The 23,894-nt window shown below is 40.7% G+C and overlaps 1 protein-coding gene across 1 annotated transcript in view; it reads right to left on the reverse strand.

Moving 5' to 3' along the window:
- Positions 1 to 4,488: 4,488 nt before the first annotated feature.
- The window catches only part of UNC13C (unc-13 homolog C), a 218,151-nt gene continuing 198,745 nt past the window's right edge, over positions 4,489 to 23,894 (reverse strand). The window contains exons 30-32 of the mRNA XM_089488232.1: positions 9,413 to 9,505; positions 9,060 to 9,219; positions 4,489 to 4,771 (exon numbers count right to left, since the gene is read on the reverse strand). Coding sequence (XP_089344358.1) covers positions 4,489 to 4,771; positions 9,060 to 9,219; positions 9,413 to 9,505 — 536 coding nt within the window. The remainder of the gene's footprint in view (positions 4,772 to 9,059; positions 9,220 to 9,412; positions 9,506 to 23,894) is intronic.

The raw sequence follows: 23,894 nt of genomic DNA on the forward strand, positions 1-23,894 counted from the left end.
CCAAAATCTGAATATTAACTTAGGAAAAAAAGAAAAAGCCTGAATATAAGACGACCCCAAAGGAAAAAAGTTTTACCAGTAAATGTTAATTCATGTAAACTATTTTTTTTAAATAAAAGCTATGATTGAGAAAAATATTTTTTTTGTTTTTATTTCCTTGTATTTTCCAACCTGTCCCCCAGTTACGCACATCTGCCCCCAGGCTTGCCACACCAATATGGCACTGTGGCTCATGATATGCCTTTTAACTCTCTATATGCCACTGTGCCCCATGGTATGCCTTTTGACCCCCTATATGCCACTCTGCCTCCAGAAATGCCTTATACCCCTATATCCCATTCTGGCATTTAGGGGGTTAAAATGCATATTGTGGGGCAGAGTGGCATATAGGGAGGTATAAGGCATTCCAGGAGGCAGAGTGGCATTAAGGGAGTTAAAAGGCATTGTATAGAGCACTCTGCCTCCAGAAATGCCTTATACCCCTATATGCCACTCTGGCATTTAGGGGGTTAAAAGGCATATTATGGGGCAGGGTGGCATATAGGGAGGTATAAGGCATTTCAGGAGGCAGAGTGCTCTATTAAATGCCCCCTTAACGCCACTCCAGAAATGCCCTATGCCCCCATTTAACACACACACACACACACCCTATACCCCCATTTAACTAATACACACACACACACTCTCTCCCCCCTCCCTCCCCTCTCTTACCGGTGCTTCCAGCCGGGGCAGCGGGTTGACGTCGCCTTCCGCTGCAGCCGGAAGGAGGTGGAGTTGGCAGCGGGGGTTTGTATGCGTCCGTCGCGTATACTTTCCCCGGCTGTCAGAGATCAGAGTTCCCCGCACCGGTGCGGGGAACTCTGATCTCTGACAGTCGGGGAAGGTCTACGCGACGGACGCAGACAACCCCCGCTGCTAGCCACGCCTCCTTCCGGCTGCAGCGGACGTTGTCTACGCGAATCGCGTAGACGTCAACCCGCTGCCCCGGCAATACAGCAGGAAGCACCGGTAAGTGTGTGGGGTGGGGGAGACAAGGGGATCCAGGTCCCCTGCAGCGGTGCGGGGGATCTGGATCTTAGTCTCCTAATCAGACCTCTATTTGAGGTCTGATTAGAAGACGACCCCGATTAGAAGACGAGGGGTATTTTTCAGAGCATTTGCTCTGAAAAAAACCTCGTCTTATAATCGAGCAAATACGGTATATATATATATATATATATCTGTGTTGTACTTGCAGGAGACTAAATGCACAACTTATACAATAATGTAATTCCCACATACATTGAACCTTTAACATCTTAGTATAATTTTGTGTCAAAGTAAAGTGGTTACCTCAGAAATAATTTTTCCCAGTGGTGCAACATTTACAAAAAGCATGGAATAAAAAAAACAATTAAGATCCACGCTTGTCTACCTACTTTTAGTGAAAAAGAAAAAAATATCTTATTTTTATTTCCTATTGAATCTTTTATTTAAGATATAATTTATATATGATCTCATGTGGCTCCTTAGCTATAGCAGGGAGGCTTTCCCATTTACTCCCCCAATTTATTGCTTTTAGTATGTGCCCATATAAGCACATCATATATATAGGGAGCAGTATCTTTATTGGACCATAACTGAGGACTTTACTCAGGTTAGAAAGTTCCTGTGCTTTCCCATTCCGATGTCCCTTCTGATTCTGACAGTTATACTCAACTAGATAATAAACCCTGCGGTACCGTGGACACAGTGGATGGGATGCTAATTCTTAGATATCAAAAATCTCTTTGTAAACAACATTTGGGGTTTTAATTGGGTTTACCAAGCAACCCTGAGCGAGAGTATGAAAAATGTTCACCTTGACTACATTTTCAGCTGTAGCTCTAGAAAAACGGTTACATATAACTGTCCATGACTAGAAAAGGGTTGGGACAAATATATTCCAACCTTACTTAAAGTTTGAGCCTGACTTTTGTTAATGCTCACAAAAACATACACATGGTAAAGATGTGCTTCTCATAAAATACAATAGAATTATGGTGTCCCCGCCATGTGAAGTGTATAGGAGAGGAAGGTGTCTAGATTGTAAGCTCGTTTGAGTAGGGCCCTCCTCACCGGTTGTCTCTGTAAGTCAATGTCTACCCATTGTACAGCGCTACGAAATTTGATGGCGCTATATAAAACAATAAATAATACATAATAAAATGCATAAAAAGGCCTTCCCTTCCTATATACTTCACATGCTGGGGACACCACAATTATATTGTATTTTATTAGAAGTGCATCTTTACCATTTGTATGTTTTGTTTTTTTTATATGTTTATTTGCGATTAAGAGTATCACAGTTCATATTGCGGCCTCAATATCACTTAAGCCCTGTAGACAAACCTTGTTTTTTTCTTTAACAAATTTTAATTTTACTTTAAAGGTAAGGTGAACCTTTTGCATTTTTTTGCTTAGAGCTTCCATTTAAAAACAGTGCGATTTAAAAACAGTGCGATGACATACTGGGTTAGTTGCTTAGTTAGTTACCCAAGTCTGTATAATTATAGAGATAAAGGATACTACTACCACACAGAAGCATTACAACAGAAAAACATAAATTTCCATGGTAAATTAAGTCTCTTTGCATGGTTTTGATTTCACTTTATTAATTGATACTATGCAGATTATGCAGATAGTGGTTCTGATGCACAGTGTGGAGAAATGCACATACTCTGCTAGTGCGACCCGGTATCTCCAGGTGAAGCCCTGCTCCCTTAAGTCCCCAGGTTAGTTACTTCTTTTTGTGAGCCTTGCCAAGCCCTGCCACCACTCAAAGTTTCTCCCTCAAAAGTGGAAGAGCTCTGGGTAGCATGCGCTGGAAAGTTCACAGGAATGCCAATAAGCAAGAACATTTATTTGGTTCCTTATGAAGATGATACAGTTGCATTAACCAAAAGTTAATATGCAGGTGATTTGAGATCAATTGAAACACCTAAGCGGTTTCCTGAATGCCATGCATTATCCAGTGGAAACACTGCCCTTTTTGTAGGAGAAACCTTTTTCTGCATTTGTTCCATTTATAACGAGTAATGGAGCTGGGTACATGAAACCATTTAACTTACCTGTGGATAAAACCATATATTAAAACAATCTATCCAGTTCTGTGTAAATTGATCCCATGTAGGTTACTGCTGTTGATACGTACATTGATTCCATGCAAAATTATTTTAGTACCGTATATATCATCTTCTAAGTAAAAAAATAAGATTGAAACTAGTCTGTTTCTTCATACTTTTATTTTACAATGTCTCACTAAATATATTTACAAGACATGACTTTGCCTCAGTGCAATACATTTTTTATGTTGCATAAGTACAAACTCTTGAATTTTTTAAACTTTTTTTTCTTAAAAAAGAAACACTTAACTGCTATGTCAGCTAAGTATACAACATAACATTTATTTCTGTTTGTGATAACACAAACAGCATAATTTCCAAAACAAGCAACAGTTAGAATCACACCATCCATGCCATTATCCTTGGTATTCATAAAATGTTTTTTTAATTAACCCTTAGAGAGGAGAAAGCAATTTATCAATGCACCTGAACACCTCTTTAGCAATAAACAGATTTAAACACATGCATGAAATTATATTTAGGGATGGTCTGCAGAAGGCATTTTTTTCATGTTACAAAAATACTGCAAAATTTATGGAAAATATGTCAATACTATTAATGACAAGGAGCAATATTTCCGGTTATCCCTTAACCTTCAGACAAATCTACATGAATTATTCACGAGCACAGATATCTTGCGCATGAGCACTATGGAGGAATTGATACAGCGCTGATGAACATGGTATAGAACAATATCAATTTCAATTTGGAATTGTAGAATGTTGTTTAGTTTATGTCTTCACAGTGATATACCAGAAAGGTGATCTATATTATGCAAAAATAGCCCCATCCATTCCTTCATGCTTCATGGTTTTATGGGAAAACAAAAATCGATAAACGATTTAGACAAAACAACAACCAATTTGGTAATGAACAGAAACCATATTATGCATCTTTTTAAAAAAATACGTAACCTCTTACAGAGAAAATGATTGCAAAAATGAGAAAAAGAGGTAATTCAATCAATCAAAGACTACACAGAGACATACATTTATTTAACAGATACAAGTTATAAAAACAATACCTTAGTATTCAACCCAGGTGGAATTGGTATTTTTTTTGTTTCACCAAGAAACAAAGAGTTTACGTCGAAGTCGTTGGCTGGAGATTTTTGGCACTTTATGGGAACCAGTCCTTGCCCAATGTCAGTCGTACAAAAAAATGAGTCATCTTCTTCAACATACCTTGCAAATATAGTACTTGTGTACTAGCAAACACATAAACATATTAAAAGAAACATTCCCACTGATTTTCACATGCATACACTATTCAAATGACAACACTGTACCAATGTTAATCTTTATATAGAATTTGCAGAGGTGGTGCCACATGCTGTACCAGCATTCTAGATTTCTTCTGGAGACCGAATGTCAGATTTCAGCTTTACAAACTCCTTAGCAACTTCGTCGTTGGACCTCTGAGAAAGTATTCGCAAGATTGTCAAGCCGGTTTCGTCCATGCAGATGTTTTTAATCAGTGGATACCACGAGGCACAATTTCCTTTGTCCACGATGTTTTTCAGCTGGATAACAGTCATGCCTATAATGCGATCCTCTCTGGCAAAACAGTAATCCTTCACACAGAGGTGAATCTCATATGCCCCTGGGCCATCTTCATTACTCAGAATGCTGAATGGATAAAAAAAAATGAATTAGATACAAGGACTACATTTTAATTTTCTCTGCATTCAAGAGTATTTGAAAAAGCGTATTAACTCATAAAAAATGTAATATGTCCTTAAGGAATATTTGCTTCTTTACTAATGATACATTGAGTCTCGGTACGTGATGATGATTTTTCTTTTAAAAGAATGCTTTTCTATCATATTCACACTGTCCTTTATTTTGTTATCTCATGTTTTAAATATTTTATGTTTGAAGGCATAATTTAAGTGTGCGCAGGAAAAAGGGCTGGAGTGGCATGGGAATTTAAAGCATACTAACCCACAGGCCTATAATAATGGTGCTACGTAATGGTGACGTTTACTGGTTTTAAGAAAAGTTGAGCAATTTTGGATTGTTTTTAGAATGCCAATGTTTAGGAGTCTTGTGAGAAAAAAAAAACCCCTCAAGGCTGATAATCCAGGCCTGGATTTAGCACCTAACATTTAAAAGTGTATAACTGTAATGAAGCTATATGCTGTCACTTTGAAAAACATTTGTTTATTTGCGAAAGTTGAACATATTTTAAAAAAATATATATATATATTAATCCAGATTTCATAAAATATCTGCAGTGTGTTGCAGGAGTGTACTATTTTTTTTAATAAAAAAAAAAATAGTATTATCTGGATTAATTTTCTTTTTCTGTTTCATTCAATGCAACTACTATTTTTATCTTCTCACTTCTCAGGTCGCAAAAAAACCCAAATGAAGCTGTGAACTAGAAAGACGTTTTGTCTTTCTAATTCACAGCTTTTTTTTTTGAACGGAAGCCAAGTAGTCGACACCCCTGTTCTACCCAAAATTATTTTTCCTTTTGTTTGTTGCTTGTATGCACTCTTAAATGGTCTCCAAGCTAAAAAAGGCTGCTCACGTTCACCTTTATTTTTATGCTTATACTGTATGTGTCATCCATACCTGTGGATATGTTTTATTTTTTTAACCTACTGTAATTGTGGCCATTTTAACAACTATTGGTTGGAATCCTACTATTGGATTGGAATCCTACTAAATGCAGTAACATCCTTTTTAAATATATATCCACTAGAATTACCATTATAACTGCAAGTAGTTTGTATACATGGGGACTTTTTTGTTTCATGTTTTATTCCTTATTATTGTCTGGCAATGAGTAGAGGTCACATTAAACTGCGCACTGACAATCATCACATAGCAAATTAATGCAAAGCTGAAAATAAATAAATGCTGCTGTGTGCAGCAAATTCAGTAGGAACTGGAGGGAGTGTAATAAATAAAGCCTAAAGAAACGAGAATTTTGGCAGTGAAAACAAAAGCACATTGCTGCATAAAGAAAATTAGACATAAAAAATACTTTTTTTCTTGTTTTTGTTTTAAAGAAATAAGATAGATGAAGTTCCTTGAGCTGTTGAGTTTTTAAAGGTTTTAATATTAATAAAAGCAGTAATTGAGTGAGAGCAGTGTGGACAATCTGGATTAAAACAAAAGCAAAAACAATAAAATTCATCCTGCACATTATGCAAAAATGTGATTTGGATTCCCAAATCCATCATGGTCATATGATCGAGATCTGCATGTGATTTTACCATATTGCGAATGAGTTGCTTCTGGGTATTTCCATTGGGATAAACACATGCTTCTCAGAAACTATGCAGTAATAAGAGTTATTTTTACAGTTTAAATAAAGTTAACATAGTCACGGTCCTGCCAAGTGTCCTGCGGCTAGCAAATGTCTTTTGACTGCTAATTCTGAACCTTTAGTTTGTATTTTATGGTTTTTCATAATTTGCATCATGGCTTCATACAATAAGAAAAGGGTAGATTTGGTATGTAGTATTAGACTTAACAGAGCCAAAATACTGTAATAGACTGTGAAATATGAGATTTGCATAGATTAAGAACATCTTTTTTTTTCTTGAAGATGTCACAAGTGCTCATAGGCTGTCTGAGAACTACTGATGAAAAGGTAGTGGACCTGGTAGGTAGGGCTTTGAGAAAACCTCAACTTCTAAAAACAGAAGAAATAAGCATTTTAGGCTCCATGAAAATACACGGCTCATGCTCAAATTGAGTAACACTCATGTGATCCCTCCATTAGTTCCTGCAGATTATTGTTGATAATAAGACTGGACAGGCACGATTAAATGAGACAGGGTGTATGTTATGGCCTGCCTTGTTTTGGAAGCAAGCACTTTACCGTATAAAAAATTTGATATCAGCTTTTTGTCGGATTTGGAGCTGGGCACAGTGTTATAACAGTCAAAAAAGAAAAGCAACATTTTGGATCCCTCACTATCTTACAGAACCTAAAAAATATTTTAATTTTTTTAAATGCAATTTACAACAATAAATACATATATTGAAAATTGACTGTGTGTGTGTTTATTATCATTACAGCTAATAACAGTTTATAAACACCTTCACTTAAAACGTATGTAGAATATACGCATTCATTAGCTTCAGGAACAACCATGTACTTCCTGTACTTTACAAAAATATACTGTATATCCTCTAAAAAATTAGGAGTTTATGCTTAGAAATGTAGACAAGAAATACACTATTGCCTGACTCGCAATCTCAGTTTTAGCTCTTTCCAAAGGTGTTGGACGTGGTTGAGGTCAGGGCTCTGTACAGGCCAGTCAAGTTCTTCCACACCAAGCTCATCCATCCATGTCTTTATATACCTTGCTTTGTGCAAAATGTATTTTGTATCTTGACATCCAGTGGGGTTACTCAGTTGAGAAAATGTAATTCCACCTAGCTATTTGGGTATTATCCGGCTATTGTTTGCAATTTCTCCAATAGTTTTTTTTTTATTGTGGTGCATAGGAAGAGTGGGAGAGGCCATTTGAAACTGATCCACACTTTTCAACAGAAAAATGTCAAGCTAGGGCCCTTTGCCTAGTACTATGGTGCAAACACATGGAAATTCTATGTAACAACAGGCTATTCATTATTTTGAACCAACTAGGTCATATCCTATCCAGGGTTATCAAAGCCCTGTCTTTCCCGAGAAAGTGTGGGTTCTGGGGGCTCAAAGTAAACGTCAAAAAAGTATCTTTCCCCAGGACCTTCTTGAAGTGCCAGGATTCCTGCAAGAGGTTACGCAATTGTGAGCAAAATCATATTGCTTTCTTGGATCAAGAAGCTCTAAAATATTAATTTTTTAAATTAAATTTATAGCCCTGTATGTTCTGGTTTTCTAAATCCAGATCCATTTTGAAGGCATTCATTGTATTTAGTAGCCTATTTGATTCCCTATTTGTTTTGGTTGAAGCTAATTATTATTTATTATAATGTATTTGCAAATATACTCCTTAAAAAATGATGTTAAGAATGTAAAAATAAATCAGTGAAAATGTAAATGTTTTACAATCAGTAGCTGAGTAGATTTGAAAGGCACAGTTCCCAAGAAAAGATGTCAAAAGAGTAAAGAGGTGTCAGGCAGGTTGCAAAATGATTGAATACATATATTAAAGTATTGAAAATTAATTATATTAAGTACATGTACTGTGGGAGAAGCAGGAACAGGTAAATTGACTTCAGAACTGTGGTATGTGAAAGGTATAATTGTGTGCTTTAATTAAATTTATTGAATTTACTGAAACGTGAATAATTGCCTGTTTGAAATTAGTGACATTCTAAATTCTACATTCTACATGCAATGCGAAAATAGCTTAATGTAGCTTAATGTGTCAATCAATTGCTTCACAATTCTATCCTAGAAGTTTTATGGATTTTGGTTTCCCGCACTGCAAATGAGTGTCATTAAGATTTTTTGGGGAGCTTAATGTGACTTAACGTACATAAAAGAACATAAATATTAACCAATTTCCTCCAAACTTGCCACAATACAAGAGTCTATCTAATTCAAACATATCCTGAAAATGACTTTTGGCAAAGTATACTTTCACAAAGATTTTTTACTTTATAATCCTGAAGTACTAAAATTGTACATTCCCCAAAACTCCTGTTCTTCCTCAAGGTAGCTATACTAATACTAGACACGATACTCTAGAGAAATACTCTTATCTGTGCAAGGGACATTTTTAGAGCCCCCTTCAGGTTGCTTTTAATTACGGTATAATGATTTTCTAGGTGTAAAATATAAATTATTGGCTTCTGTTTGTGACAGCTGGAAAATAATACTTTAGACAGAAAAGAAATCTGTAACCTTTGCATTTGTTAAAGGACACTGATGGGATGAGCATTTGGTTTCTTAATAGAATTCCACATCATGTTTTGCATTAATGCTTAAATCTGAATCATGACTTACAAGTGAAATGTTTCATTGTATTTTGGAGCCCATGTATTGCTCTTGGTTTTAGTTCCAAACTTCCTTTTTTTGTCGCTGAGGTTGGGACCCAATACATAGATTTCAACGAATGGTCGGAACATAGCAGTTGTTTGCCACACTAAGCCGTTCAGAGCCACAACTGCAATAAAATGAGAATTCAGATTATTTTGGGAAATAATATGCATAATATGGCTGAAAAGTATTGAATGGTTTCATTTTCATCTTATGAAAAATATATTCTGCCTCCAGAAAGCAATAAGCAATATCGACTACTGAAGAATGCAGACATCAGGTGAAGTTCAATGAATGCATCCAGAATAATCTAATCTTACTTTTTGCTGTAATTTTGTGCTCTCCGTTCCCAGGATGTGTGAATATGTCCACCTGAACTGAGATTTCTCCTACAGAGTTCTCCAAGGACAAACCTAAAATAGGAGGAAAGAAAGGAACGCTTATATAATTAGGCTATAATATTACCAGGGATTACCAGGGATAGTCACAAACTTTCATGGTGGACATTTTCAAAACCAACCGGATCAGGACAACAACATTTTTTTTTTTAAATTATTATTTCAAACAATACTTAATAGTTTCTATTGGTTGAAAATGCATTTATTAACCATATGTTTTTTAATACAATCATTTTATTCCCTTTATGAAAGCCCAAAACCAAAATAGTAATGAACATGCTGTAAAGCTAAGCATTTTGCAAATGATGAGAACTCCCCCCAAAAATGACGAAATATAAGAACCTTTTTAAAAAATTATGTAGGTTTGTTAAAAGTTTGCTACCACAGATTTGTATGCCCTATTATTCTAAACCATTACATTGTTAGCTTCTGAGTCTTCTGTCCTGTTGGCATCCCTTGAGGACTGGAGATGTGCTCCTCGGTTTTAGAATTGAAATAACTTTTGTGTATACTGCCTTACAAACAGTAACTGTGCCCACTGAGGAAAATATTTGGTCTTATTTAAATCTAAGAGTGTATCATGGGGATGAATGACAAAGTTGACCCGCCTGAACAGCAAGATGAAGTGAGACAGAACTTATTATGGGGGTCCACATGTCTCTCTTTCATAATGCCAATCTAGTCCTTCATAATGCATAGTTAATAACAGATGAAATAGCCAAAGTGGTTTGAAAATTGTGTGCCCTGTACCTCTATGTCATACATGAGCCCGCAAATCCTTAAAATGTATTTCCATTACTAGTTAAGTACTTGGCACTCCAGCCCTCCTACACTGCCTGCCAAATGCAACAGACACAGCTATATTGCCTACATCTGCTAAATGGGTATTCTGCAATTTAACTGACCAGGTACAATCTGCAGATTTTTAACAAATGTTAATTCAATTCCTGCATAATATTAACTTTAGAGACCATTGTATTTCTGTACCAATCTTGTTATGTTTCCTGCTCCATTTAACCGTTCAATATAGCACAGTTTCACTATGTAATCACGCAATAACCAGCGAGCATTCCACTCTTATGGGGGAAATTCATTACCGTGGAATAAGTCGATCTTGGCAATGTCACTAGAACATGAAAACTGCCATTAACTTCAATGGCAGTTTTAATTGCCCTTGAATTAATATTTTCATAATTTCAAGAACAGCAGGTTTTAAGCCTCTGTCTAACTTTCCATGAGGCAGACATGGCCAAAATATAATAATCTGTACGGGAATCCTGTTTACCCACTGGATGTATAATGGGTTATATATGTGTGGCCAGGTATATTAAATGCACCAATTTATACATCCATCCATCCATGCATGCATGCATATCATTCTATTAAGGAGTATTTGAGTTATATTGAGATGGTGTACTATAAGACCTCTTTCAAATGCTTTTCTGAATGTTCTGCTGTTTATTTGGGTATACACTCTGTCAATTAGCGTGCTAACACTTAGGATACTCAGGAACCTATAATAAAAAATATAAAAAAAAATAGGGGAGATATTGAAACATGCCAGTGGTACTGTGGCAGGATGTTTGCTTTCATTTCACAGAGGAGGAACATCAACTTCTAGGTTCATAGAGCACACACTCATGATATGACTACATGCTGATATACATTTGGCTGGTGTCTGGTGGAGCATTTGAAGGTTTTATCCTCTGAAACATAGCAGAGCAAATTACACAAACATACAATATATAGCTATAGAATCACTAATGCCAGTGGTATAAGTTTGTAAAATGATCCTTAAAACCTGACGATGAACAATAAAGATGCCATTTAATACTGGAATTGTTGAGTATTTTTTTTTCTCTTTTTATTCAACAAGGATGTAATATCCATTTCATTAATTGGGATAAAAAAATCTGTATTTAAAAAGTTACAGGATATATGGTATCTTTGTAAATTATGTAGCACACAAAAATAACTGTGTATTGGAAAAATTATTTAGCTGGTTTTCCTTGTGACATATATCATCCATCAAATATGATTTTCAAGAATCAAGTTAGCATGTGTAGTATGCAAAATCAACTGTCATAAGCTATAAGCCAAGGAGAAGTTGGTTTCCATGTAACATGACATATCTAGGGAAGCAAGTTAAAAATAAAAATATGTCATATATTGGAGAGGAAGGAGATCTTGAGAAAAGTGAGAATTATTTATGTAGTATGAAGGATTGTTTTGGTGTTTTCTTTTCTGATCATACATTCACCAAATTCAAAACTGACAGCTGGCGTGTGCACAATGTGATCATTTTCAAGTTATTGGGTATTTAGAGACATTAAAGTCCCTCAACAGCTGAGACTAGTTGAGAGTCAAGTGCACGTATAGCTTTCCTGGGCAGCTAGATATGAGGGGGACTTTATCAGATTCTCTAAACCAACAACTAACACTTTTAATTTACAGTTTAATGTCAGAAATAAATAGGGATTAAAAAGATATACTAAAAATGTCAATGTGATGTATGTATTGGGTAAGAGGGGGGCTTCTAGGAGTCACAGCAAGCATCTAGTAGTGTAACACAAAATGCTTCCCCTAAGTTGTTTTGAGTACCCCCTCTCTATATATGCATTTGGCTTGAAACCTAAATGGCAGTCCTGGAACATGCTGCATTTTAAATTGGTACTCCATATGTGGCATTATATCATGCACTGCGCCAATTTTATCAAATAATAAGCCACGATAATAAAAGTGACATTTGATAATAAATAAAGTAACCGTTAGCAGCAAATGTCATTGGTTTCACCTTCAAAGGGTCTATGAGCATCATCATGCTGACCAGACCCTTGCCCCCCCCCCTATAATGCAGGTTAAGTGTAGCTAAAGGAGGAATGGGGGATCCCAATTCTGGTCTTTGTTTAGGACACAACATCATCTTAATCCACCTCCGATGATAGAGGCTTACACACTAAAGAATTCCACATCAAATGGGATATGTGTGAAGATATCCAGAGGAGGCAGGTGAGATGGCCAGGGGAACAGTAAAGGCACAGAGGTCCAGGTCCTCAGAGAGAACTGCATTGCATACTCATCTCACATCTTGATAAGGTTTTTTTTTTATTTTGCAACAAATTACTCTGTTCAGACAGCCATACAGACATAATCTACTCTCTACATCTTTGCTTTTAATTTTTTTTATGGCTGATGATTTGGTATTTTAATGCATCCTGTTTGCAAAATAGCAGAGGATTTGAAACTTGCTATGCTTCCCCATTTTCCTAAAGCTTTATTTCTTAGCCATTTGTTGGAATTCTGTTTCAAGGGGTTTTAAGGGAACAGTTGTTTAACAATGATATGTGTATAAGAGCAGATGGATTCATTTGATATTTGCTTTAAGGAAAACGGACTCTTGGTTGCCAGTTGAATATGTTGATGGCAATGTATAATGGGATATAAGAAGTGCATTTTCAAAACAGGAAATCTGACAAATGAATCATTTTTTAACATTGGATATCGAACATATTTCACCCGATGGTCCAGATGTGGACACTGCTGAATCTAATAAACAATACTTTTTGTTTCCATTATTTTCCTGAAAGTAAACTATAGTACACCTACATGGTCCCTTAGATACAGTGTATTTTAGATTATAAATGTATCATTGCAGTGTGTAAGCTCTTCAATAACAGTGAGTCAACAAGACCAATGAGGGGAAGCTGTGACATCACAGAGGACTGATCCCAGCTTTGACATTTTTCCTGGTTTTGTTGTCCAGCTGATCTAATAATTTTACATGTTTTCAGCTGTTGCCATGGTACCAAACAGCCAGATTTGTAAAACATATATATATATCACATTTTTTAATGGAGTTTGGGTGTGCAGCTTGCTATGGCTCATATCAACGATCTTGCATGAGTTATTTGGCTCCCCTGGCAACATAGATATGCAATTTTATTCAAGAAAGATAATGTTACACCTTTCACTTCAAAAATGTAGAGATAGTCTTCTGCCTTCCAACTTGACAAAACAGATGCTCAAATTATTAAAATGTAACTTCGGTATTTACTTATTCAACTTTTCATTGAACTGATGCACACCTAGATTTACAAACACACACACACACCTCCACAAAAATAGCACAATGACAGGAATGGCTGTAGAAAAAAGAACAGAGATAACAGAGATTTTAATTATGAGGTGTATTTAGCTCTGTTGGGTTTATTTAACCCCATGTGAGTAATATTGTCCTAATGTTAATATTTTTTGCCTTTATCTTGATCAATGCAAGGGATATCTTGGAAAGAATGAACTCAATGTGCTCATGCTTTTGGCTTTTTTTTTCAAAATCCAATGTTTATTAAGATTTTCAACATTTTCCATGGGGAGGGGAAAGGGGGTAGGGATACAGAAAGAAAAAAGGGACGGGGGTGAGGAAGGGACAATCGAGGACACGCATGACATCATACGGGCAAATGAGCCATTAAAGAGCGTCAAAATAACAATAACAACCAGATGATTACAGACAAGAGTAGGGCCAAGCAGGGTTCGGCTCCGAGCACACAAAGCCCCAGTGGAAGCGAGAAATATACATCAACACAGGGGCCAGGCCGGGAATACCAGACCACAGAGCCTACAAAACGCGTCGGGACAGATAGGACAACCAATAATACCAGGTCGATGTATACCCCTCTCGTTGCCGCGCAGAGGCGGCGGAGAGATCCTCCAGCTCCCTGATCCCCTCAACCCGGGCCTCCCACTCCCCGACGGTCGGAGGGCAGGCGCTCTTCCAGTGTAAAGGGATGAGGCTCTTGGCCGCATCAAGGAGATGGCGAACAACAGACTTTTTATATCTGGAGACAGGGAGCGAGGTGTGATGCAACAACATAGGTAGAGGCTGAAAAGGCGGGGGGGAATCGGAGAGCTCCGAGAGTATCCGGTGGATCTCCTTCCAGAACTCCCGTATCCCAGGGCAGTCCCACCAGATATGCAACATGGTACCCACGTCCTTGCCACACCGCCAGCAGCTGTCAGAGGTATGCGGAAACATGAAATGTAGCCTCTGGGGCGTACGGTACCAATGCGTCAAGAGCTTGTAATTCGTCTCTTGTGTTTTAGTAGCTTTAGAACTCTTGTGTGTAAAAATAAAAATTTTCTCCCAGTCCGCGTCAGAGAGTCGTGTGTCGCATATGGTCTCCCATGTCTCACAGAAAGAAGGTCTCGGGGGAAGGGGAGCAGCGAGCAGGAAGGAATAAAGCGATGAGATAGCCCCCACTGGAGGGCGCTCCCCAACGCACCATCCCTCAAAAATCGTCAGGTCCCTATGTAAACCACGGTAAGTAGGAAGTGAGGAGATGTAATGCACAACCTGGTGATACGTGAAGCGCTCCGTCCAGGTAAGTGGCACTCCCGGCCGCAACGCCTCCAACGGCACAACCCCACCATCACTCAGCAGAGCCCGTATCCGAATCGGCGGGGGAAGCCCCAAGAACTCCAACCTCGCCCAATCGCGGCCCGGGGCGAAATCAGGGTTGCCCCACAGAGGTAGCAGGGGTGAAGGCGATGTGGTCAACCGAGCTCCCAGCCCCGTGGCCCTCCACACCGCCAAAGTAGGCGAGAGGAAAGGGTGGCGCTCCACCCCCAAACCGGCTCCAGGGCCCCATACCGCGTGGAGCACACTGCTGCGCAACTCTCCTAGCTCCAACGCAACCCACGGCTTTGCAGTCGGGCCTACCATGTTCCATTCAATGACCCGCAAGAGGTGCGCGGCTTGATAGTATTTGTAGAAGTCAGGCAGCGCAAGACCACTCGAGGATTTGGGTCGAGTAAGCTGCGAAAACCTCTGCCTGGGGCTCCTATTGCCCCAAATAAAGCGAGTCACAGCAGAGCGGAGGGCATCAAAGAAGTCGTGAGGTACTCGGATCGGGAGCGTCTGAAATAGGTACAACACCCGTGGAAGGAGGTTCATTTTAACAGCGTTAACTCGGCCCACCCAAGAGATATACAAGGGCGACCACCGTTTAAGGTCCGCCGACAGCGTTGACAGGAGAGGGATAAAGTTCTCCCGAAATAACCCGTCTACAGTAGGCGTCAACCAGATTCCCAGATACTTCATCCTCTGAGCGCACCACCGAAAGGGGAAACTAGTAGTGAGCGTCTGGGCCAGCTGCGGGGGTACAGATATGTTTAAAATCTCAGATTTGGAGTAATTAATCTTGAGATTGGAGAGCTCGCCATAGGAGCGGAATTCAGCAAGAATGTTGGGCAGCGTGACCACGGGATTCTCAACCACAAAGAGGAGGTCATCTGCATAGGCAGCGACCTTGTGCTGCACTCCATCGACCCGAAACCCCAGGATATCAGGGTTAGAGCGTATAGCTTCCAGGAAGGGTTCGAGAGACAGCGCAAACAACAGTGGGGACAAGGGGCAGCCCTGTCTCGTGCCATTCCCAATAGGTACCGGCGGTGAGAGAGCACCATTAACACGAACACGGGCCGTAGGCTCAGTGTACAGAGCCCCAATCCACGTCAACATGAAGGGGCCCAAACCCTGATATTTCAACGTAGTGTGTAGGAATGTCCAATCCACCCTGTCGAAAGCTTTCTCGGCGTCGGTGGAAAGGAGCAGAACCTGTCGGGAGCCCGCAGTCGCTCTGTGTATGATGTTCAAAAGCGGGACAGTGTTGTCCCGAGCCTCCCTCCTAGGGACAAACCCCGCCTGATCCGGGTGGACCAATTGTGGAAGAAACCTTGCCAACCGTAGCGCCAGCGCCTTGGCAAAAAGTTTCAGGTCGGCGTTCAGCAGAGATATGGGCCGATAACTCTGAGGTAAGCAGGGATCCTTACCCTCTTTGGGTATGACTGTGATCGTCGCCGCCAGGGTCTGAGGGGCGAGGCGATGACTCTCTCGGAGAGAGTTCACAGCCGTGAGCAGACGAGGGAGCAACAGGTCCGAGAAGGTTTTATAATAACCCAGAGACAGGCCGTCCGGGCCCGGACACTTCCCCTTTTGCGTAGCCCGCAAAGCCAGGGACAGCTCCTCGATAGAAAGTGGCTCCTCAAGCGCATCCGCCTGTTCCCGAGTGAGACTACGTTTAACATGGCGCGTCAGGTATTGGCGGAGACGCTCGCTCGCAGAATGCGGGGATAAACCCCCGGACATAAACCATAGAGGGAAGAGTAGTAGGCGTGGAACGCCTCTACTATCTTAGAAGGGAAGGGCGACACGACCCCCGCGGCCGTTCGGATTTTGTGGATGTGAGTGGCCCTTTTCAGGGGGTTAATCAGTTTAGCCAACAGTTTGCCACACTTGTTGCCGTGTTCCTGAAAGAATTTCTGGCTGTACAGGGAGGCCCTTCGAAACCGTGAATTCAATAAGTCACTGAGTTTACCCCGTAGGGCCACAAGTTCATGATAAGCGTCGCCTGTCAGGGATTGTTTATGAATAGTCTCCAGGTGCATAATGCGCCCGGTAAGCCTGTCAATCTCCCGAGAGCGAGCCTTCTTCCGCTGCGAGCCCTGCTGAATAAAGAATCCCCGTATCACGCTCTTATGAGCCTCCCAGAGGACCGGGGGGGCCGTCTCCTGCCTATCATTTTCAGCAAAGTACCTCTCCAACTCCAGCTTAGTCTGGGACACCAGAGCATCGTCAAGTAGGAAAGAGTCATTAAGTCGCCACATCCACTCCCTAGGCCTGTACAAAGGTAAGTCCAAGGTCACGGAAACCGGGGAGTGGTCTGACCACGTCATCGGGAGAATTGAGCTAGTCCGTAAAAGGTCAAGATGGGACTGAGCAAGAAAAATATAGTCTAGACGGGAGTAGCAATTGTGCGGTGAGGAGTAGAATGTGTAGTCACGATCAGTAGGGTGTAAGGAGCGCCAACAATCGACAAGGCGGAGGTTCGCCAAGGAGCCGCAGATAGAACGCAACTGGCTCAGGGGAGAACAGCTGGATCCCGATGAGGTATCCACCTCGGGGCAGAGGGGGACATTTAAATCGCCACCCAGTACCAATACACCCTCTTGAAAGTCAGAGAGGGAGGCGAGGACGGAGCGCAAGGCAGCATGTTGACCCCTATTCGGGAGATAAACACTGGCAAAGGTGAACATGATCTCCGCCAGCTGGCCTTTAACAAAGGTGTATCTACCCGACGCGTCTAGTAAAGTAGCTTTGAGGACGAAGGGGACCGATCGGGCAATCAAGATAGCCGTGCCCTTAGACTTGGCCTCCGCATTGTTGCTAAAGTATCCCGTGGGAAAGTGCAAGTCCCTGAAGGTAGGTGCCTGGCCCTCCTTAAAGTGTGTTTCCTGCAACAAAACAACAGACGCTTTATGGCATCGAAATTCCCTAAGGGCCCTAGAGCGTTTCTCAGGGATATTCAGCCCCTTAGCGTTAACAGTGTAGACCGTCAAGGGGGCCGATCGGTAAGCCATGTCTGAAAGCAATGAACTCAACGTCCCGGATAAGGAGGGTGAGAAGAGAAGGATAGGGTGCGGGGGGGTGGGGCTGAGGTCGGTAAAAGGAGGAAAGGAAACCACAGGAAAGGAGGAAGAGGGCAAAAACAATGTGGGGTGAAAGTGTCAGTTACCGGGCAGAACCTGTGACCCAGAGGGGGAAAACAGGAACCCCAGAGAGAGGGGGAGTGACACCAGAGCCCCGTGGGGAAGTGAGAGTAGCAACCGAAGAAGAATGCGTCGCAACGATAACGAAGTCGCGACCTGTATCTAGTAACGAGCAGCACGGAACGGTCCGCCACCCGCCCTGTGATACAAACAATATGGAAAAAACACCAAAAACAAATAACAATCGTTCAGTGTAATGCGGAGCAAGGCAGTATAGCCAGATGTGAATTAACAAGCAACCAACAAATGCCACAGCAGGGCAATCAGGCATGGACAGACAAGACCCCGCATCCGACGCCAGAGGAACATTAAAGATCCGAGAGCAGCCAACGTCAATAGGACCACATATATGCACATATGGAGATATATAGATAGATATATAAAAAAAAAAAAAAAAATAAAAAAAAATAAAAAACATTAAATAACAACGACGCGGGAGGAAGGCACATGCGTGTAGAGACATATGCGTGTGCATGTGTAGATAGAATATGCGTGTGTGTGTATGTGTATATATAACACGCATGTGTATGTGCACCCATAATATGCGCGGGCATATGTATATATAATATGCGTGTGTGCGTATGTGTACACACAATATGCGCGTGTGTATGTGTACATATATAATATGCGTGTGTGAATGTGTAGATATAGAATATGCGTGTGTGCGTATATATATCATGCGGGTGTGTAAATGTATGTAGACACAGAGATGTGTATAATTAACCAATATCATGCATTCCTGATAATACACGCAGTGTTAGAGAACGAGAAACCTCTACATATGGGAAATACTTGGAAAAAAAAATAAAATAAAATAAAAATAAAAATCTTAGATAGAAAATCGTAGCATCATAAGTAATATGAAATAAGTGAAAACAAAACGGCAGAAGTGTCTGGTGAGTAGAAGCCAAAGTGACTGCCGTATTACCTTGACCCACAGCGTTAGGTCAAGCCTGACCGACTAACATGGCTGTCGTCAGAGGGAGAGGCAGGTGAAGTTGGAAATCAACACTTTATAAAATAACGGAGATAGGAAGAAATAAACAAAAATAAAAAGAACGGCTCACGTGGGCCATGCGGACAACACGGCAGGGAGAGTAAGTCCCAGTTAGTCCAGGAGAAAGCCTCGGAGAGAGAGCGAGGACGTCCATAAACGGTGCTGGTGCAGAGTGCAGTGCACTCGGCGCCGGGCCATGGAGTTGCAGCGGCGAGAGCAGAGCCCTCCACCTAAGGCTGGGCTGGAGTGTCGTCCACTGCGGCTCGACGGGGGGGTCCAGCTTGTCGGTGTCCATGCACCCCGGCGGCAGGTCGGCGCGATCCAGGTCTTGGGTCCCTGTTGAGCCAGTCCTCCACGGCGATCTCCGGCAGCTCCAGAGCCTGCAGGAATGGGCGCACATCCGCAGGAGTCCGCACCGTCTCCGCAGTAGAGCCCCTGCGCACCGTCAGTGCAAAGGGATATCCCCATCTATAGGGGATCCCACGTTCCTGCAGAACCGCCGTGACAGGCCGCAGAGCCCTGCGAGCTTGGAGCGTGTAGCGGGACAGGTCCTGGAAGAGGGAAACCTGGTGCCCATCAAATGTCCAGAAGCGCTGGGCCCTGGCTTTCTGCATGATCTCCTCCTTTTGGGCGAAGTTGTGCAGGCAGCATATAACGTCCCGCGGAGGATCTCCAGGGCCGCCACTATATCGTAGGGCCCTGTGAGCGCGATCGAACTTAATAGGTGGCCTGTTGGGGTCGTCAAGCCGGCCCAGGATCATGGAGAACAGCCTGTCCAAAAGGCGTCGGAGGTCCTCAGGGCGTTCACCTTCGGGCATACCCCTCACGCGGATGTTGGAACGACGGCTCCGGTTCTCAAGGTCTTCCAGATGATAAAACAGGTGAGTAAGTTGAGAGGTACAGGAACGCTGAAAAGACGTAAGCTGGCGGTCAACGTCTCGCGTCCGGGTCTCAGCGGTCGAGAGTCGGGCATCCAGGCGCGTAATATCAGCGCGTAGAGCCGTAACTTCCGCACGGACGGTTTGTTTCACCTCGGAGACGAGAAGGCTGAAGTCATCCTTGGTAGGTAAAGTGGAGAAGATGCGGCGCCAGTCCCGAGAAGAAGGCTCTGGGGAGCCACTCAACGGTTGCCGTGAAGAGGACTCATCTGAGGCCTGGGAGCACGCGGGAGACGGCGCCATGTTGGAGTCCTCCGGCTGAGAGTGTAGCAGGGCTGGAGTCTGGAAATATTCCCTCAGCGAAGCCGCGGGAGCCTTGCTGGCGGTCCCCGGAGTACCTGGGTCCGTTGGCCCTTTTTTATTCCTGCCCATGTCAGGTGTAGAAGGTGTTTTTGAGCAAGTTTAGGAGCGGGTGGAACGGAGCTCACAAGCTAAGCAGCCATTCTCGTCGGCAGGCTAACCACGCCCCCATGCTTTTGTTTTTTAACCATGTCTATATGTAAGCAAAATTAAAACATATTTGATGTCAAAGGCTGATAAATAGAGAATACCAATTTGTAGGTTTAGGGGTAGCATTTCAAAATGGTAGGTTGAATGTAACAGTGTAAAGCTATTCTAGAACGGTTATCCCCAACATTTCAGGTATCTAAATTAGGACACCTGTGTTTGGGGGTGTGACAAGATTTGGGGAGGGATGATATGGGGCGGGACCAGAGGCATGGCCACCTGCCCGCCTTGCGTAAACAGCCAGCTTGTGGAGCCTGCCGCTGAGCATTGTAAAGTGGCCACATGGGAGCTGTAACAGCACAGACTCCATTGATTTTTCAGTTCCTTGAACAATTGAGATCAGAGGACCTCCCCAACTGGCCTACAAACATCACTGTCCACAAAAGCGGGACATTGAGTTATTTACCCGGGTAAGAGGGACAGGAGCTTTTGAGAGGGATGCTGTTGGGATGTGACCAAGGCTATAACGAAGAATACATAAAATGCTATTAGATAAGAGCTAAAAGAAACCATACATCTTGTGGAATCTTACTCAGGCCATGTGCAGAAGAACTGGACTGTTTACTGATGTCCAAACATCTCATTATATTCACAGAGATGGTGTTGGTGAGAGGCTGACAATGTAATGTCTAAGCAATTAAGATTAAGACCTTTACTACAAGATCGCTATGTTTTCATTTATTCTTTTCTGTACCATTCATATCCGAATAGATTTTGCGAAGCCTTGACATTATGCTAATACCGTACAAGAAAGAAGTGATTAAGGGCTCTTTTTGCGACGCATAATAATAGCAGTTTTGTTAATGAAAGATAAAACTAATATGGGTATGCTTTTTATTGTTTCTTCCCCTGAAAGTGACAAGCTTTATTTAAAATTCCTTAATATGCAACAAATTCAGATTTGGGTTTATTTGCTGCAACAAACCCTTTATTTAATTTGGCTTGAACTACACTGTTTAGTAAACATTTTAGATATATACACATCTGTAGCTGTGTAGTTAAAGCCAAATTATAGTTTGCTACAGTTTAAATATCACTCACAATTCAGATAAATTGTGTTTTCCAAAAAAAAAAAAAGAAAAGATATCCTTGTATTTTTTGGTTTCTTTGATATAATAGTTAAACTTACAAGTCTGGCACGATTCCCTTGATAATATATTTTGGTGCTACATAATCAATAATCCTGATTTATTTTTAGATCAGAGGGTCAGTCTCAGTTATAAATGTGTATTGTTGTTCTAATACACATTTGAAGTTGCATTGTATGTCTCAGTTAACTCCCTAAAGCAATATATCTAGATAACTGAATTGGCAGGTAAGCTGTCTTGTAATACTCATATTGAAGGAACCGTCGACTTTCCCTTTTAGCAAGACTGAATTAATTTATCACATCTAACCAAGGCTTGTGTATTTTTGTTATTTAACCCGTTAAAATTGTTTTGGTGATATTTTGTTTCTAAATTAAGGGCTTTTTTGCCTCACAGAAATAAAAATCTACGGCAAAAGATGTCACAACTAGCATATTTAATCAATTATCTCTGGTCTTCACCACCACTACAAAGGCTGCCTGAGCCGACCAACAACAATCAGCAAGTTAACAACAGAGGAGATAAACCATTAAATGGGCAAATACAATTTCTGTTCCTTTGGTATATATGTAAGATATTTTAATGCATACAGTCTTTATTTTTATTTATAAACAGCTTATTCAGTAATGTACCAAATGTATGATTTAAAATGAACTGAATCGTTTTATAAGAAAGACTTTCCAAATAAACTACTAGGCAGTACAATTTAATGTGCTAAACTATAAAGGGCTCTTGTATAAAAATGCTCTGAAGATTGTTGTATTCCATTGTATTGACATAGATTTTTCTAATTTCTTTGATAAAACCAAAAACATTGTAATGTTCAACTGTACATTAAAGGAGCCCTCAAGCCCAAATTTCACATTAAATGCGCATTGTATGAAGACCATGATGCAATGCATGACGATATTGCTTCTACTCAAACCAGAAAGCATATTTAAGTATTTAAGTTAGCTATGTACAAATTGTGTTTTTGTATTACTACATTACATGGCCATTTTCCAGGATTCTCACTTGGGTTGACAATTAAAAAACCTGTTTTTAATACATCTTTCCATATTATGAGAATAACCTAATAACCTATATCCAATACAATTGTTAACACACGTAGACCTGTCACTATTCCAACTAGTGCATACACTCTGTGTGGTCACAGAGCAAGGTCACAATCAATTCGTACACAAAAACAAAACAGACTACATGTGGCTAAAGTGTGGGATTTACTGAAAAAACACAAATATATTCATATTTATATATTCATTTTTGGAATTAAAAGGATGGTCTATGTTTTTACATTAACAACTGCAGATGAGACATAATGAAAAATCAAAGATTTACTTTGCGATATAAATCCACAAGAGATGAGCTTTCATTGGCAACAGCTTTGTAAAACAAAATATCTGGTTTGATTTATTGTAGAGTTCCAAATTTGTTCTATATCTGTTTTTATAAAATATATTACAGTGACAGAATCAATAGTGTGACCCCCTCGGAAATCAGAAAGGGTTTTTCTCAAAGTCTTACTCTAGTCCTTATTCTAGATTCTAGATGTGTTCTGTAAACTCTATTTCTTTATGAAGGTTTATTCAATTTCCTCTAGGTTTCAGAAACAGCAGGTATCAGTGAGGGGGAATGTTAAGACTGCTTATTTCATCAATGGTTATTGCTCCATTTCATAGTGCTTGTTATGCTACTTATCCAACAAGTGGACCATTATTTTCCACAGGGAAATGTCATTGAGCAGGAAACGCTGTAAATTAAACTGCGAGATGTCAGCAGATTTTAAAGGCTTTTTCTCATTTCTCATGGTTTTTCTGAAAGGAGATTAAATGACTTGTATCACCTACCATTGTACTATTTTTCTAGAGAGGATTTCATGGCATGAGGATGATCCTTACTGAAATCAGTATGCAATATCTGTGCCTGCCGCTATAGTCAGACACACTTCAGACACAGGGCTACTAGCGCTTATGCTACGGCTCGTGAAGCTAAGGTCACCTGCATGTCGCTTGCTATCTCTTTCCACTGTCACATACAGTTCAGGGAAAGTTGCTTTATGTCTAATGGCAAATAGAGGTTGATCTGGATTATCAGAGCACTGTAGATACAATAAAAGTGTTATTCAGCAGCCAGATGTCGTGTTTGTTGCGGACAAGTCCAATTGCATTTTCTTATTTAAAAGTTCACTGCAGCAGGTAAGATAAACACACATGTGTAGCAGAGTCCCTTTAGGTATATAATAAATAGCTTTTGAGACCAGTTATGAA

This window comes from Sceloporus occidentalis, unplaced genomic scaffold, assembly GCF_023333645.1.
Source record: "Sceloporus occidentalis isolate IW3139 unplaced genomic scaffold, rSceOcc1.0.p SCAF_37, whole genome shotgun sequence".
NCBI lineage: Eukaryota > Metazoa > Chordata > Lepidosauria > Squamata > Phrynosomatidae > Sceloporus > Sceloporus occidentalis.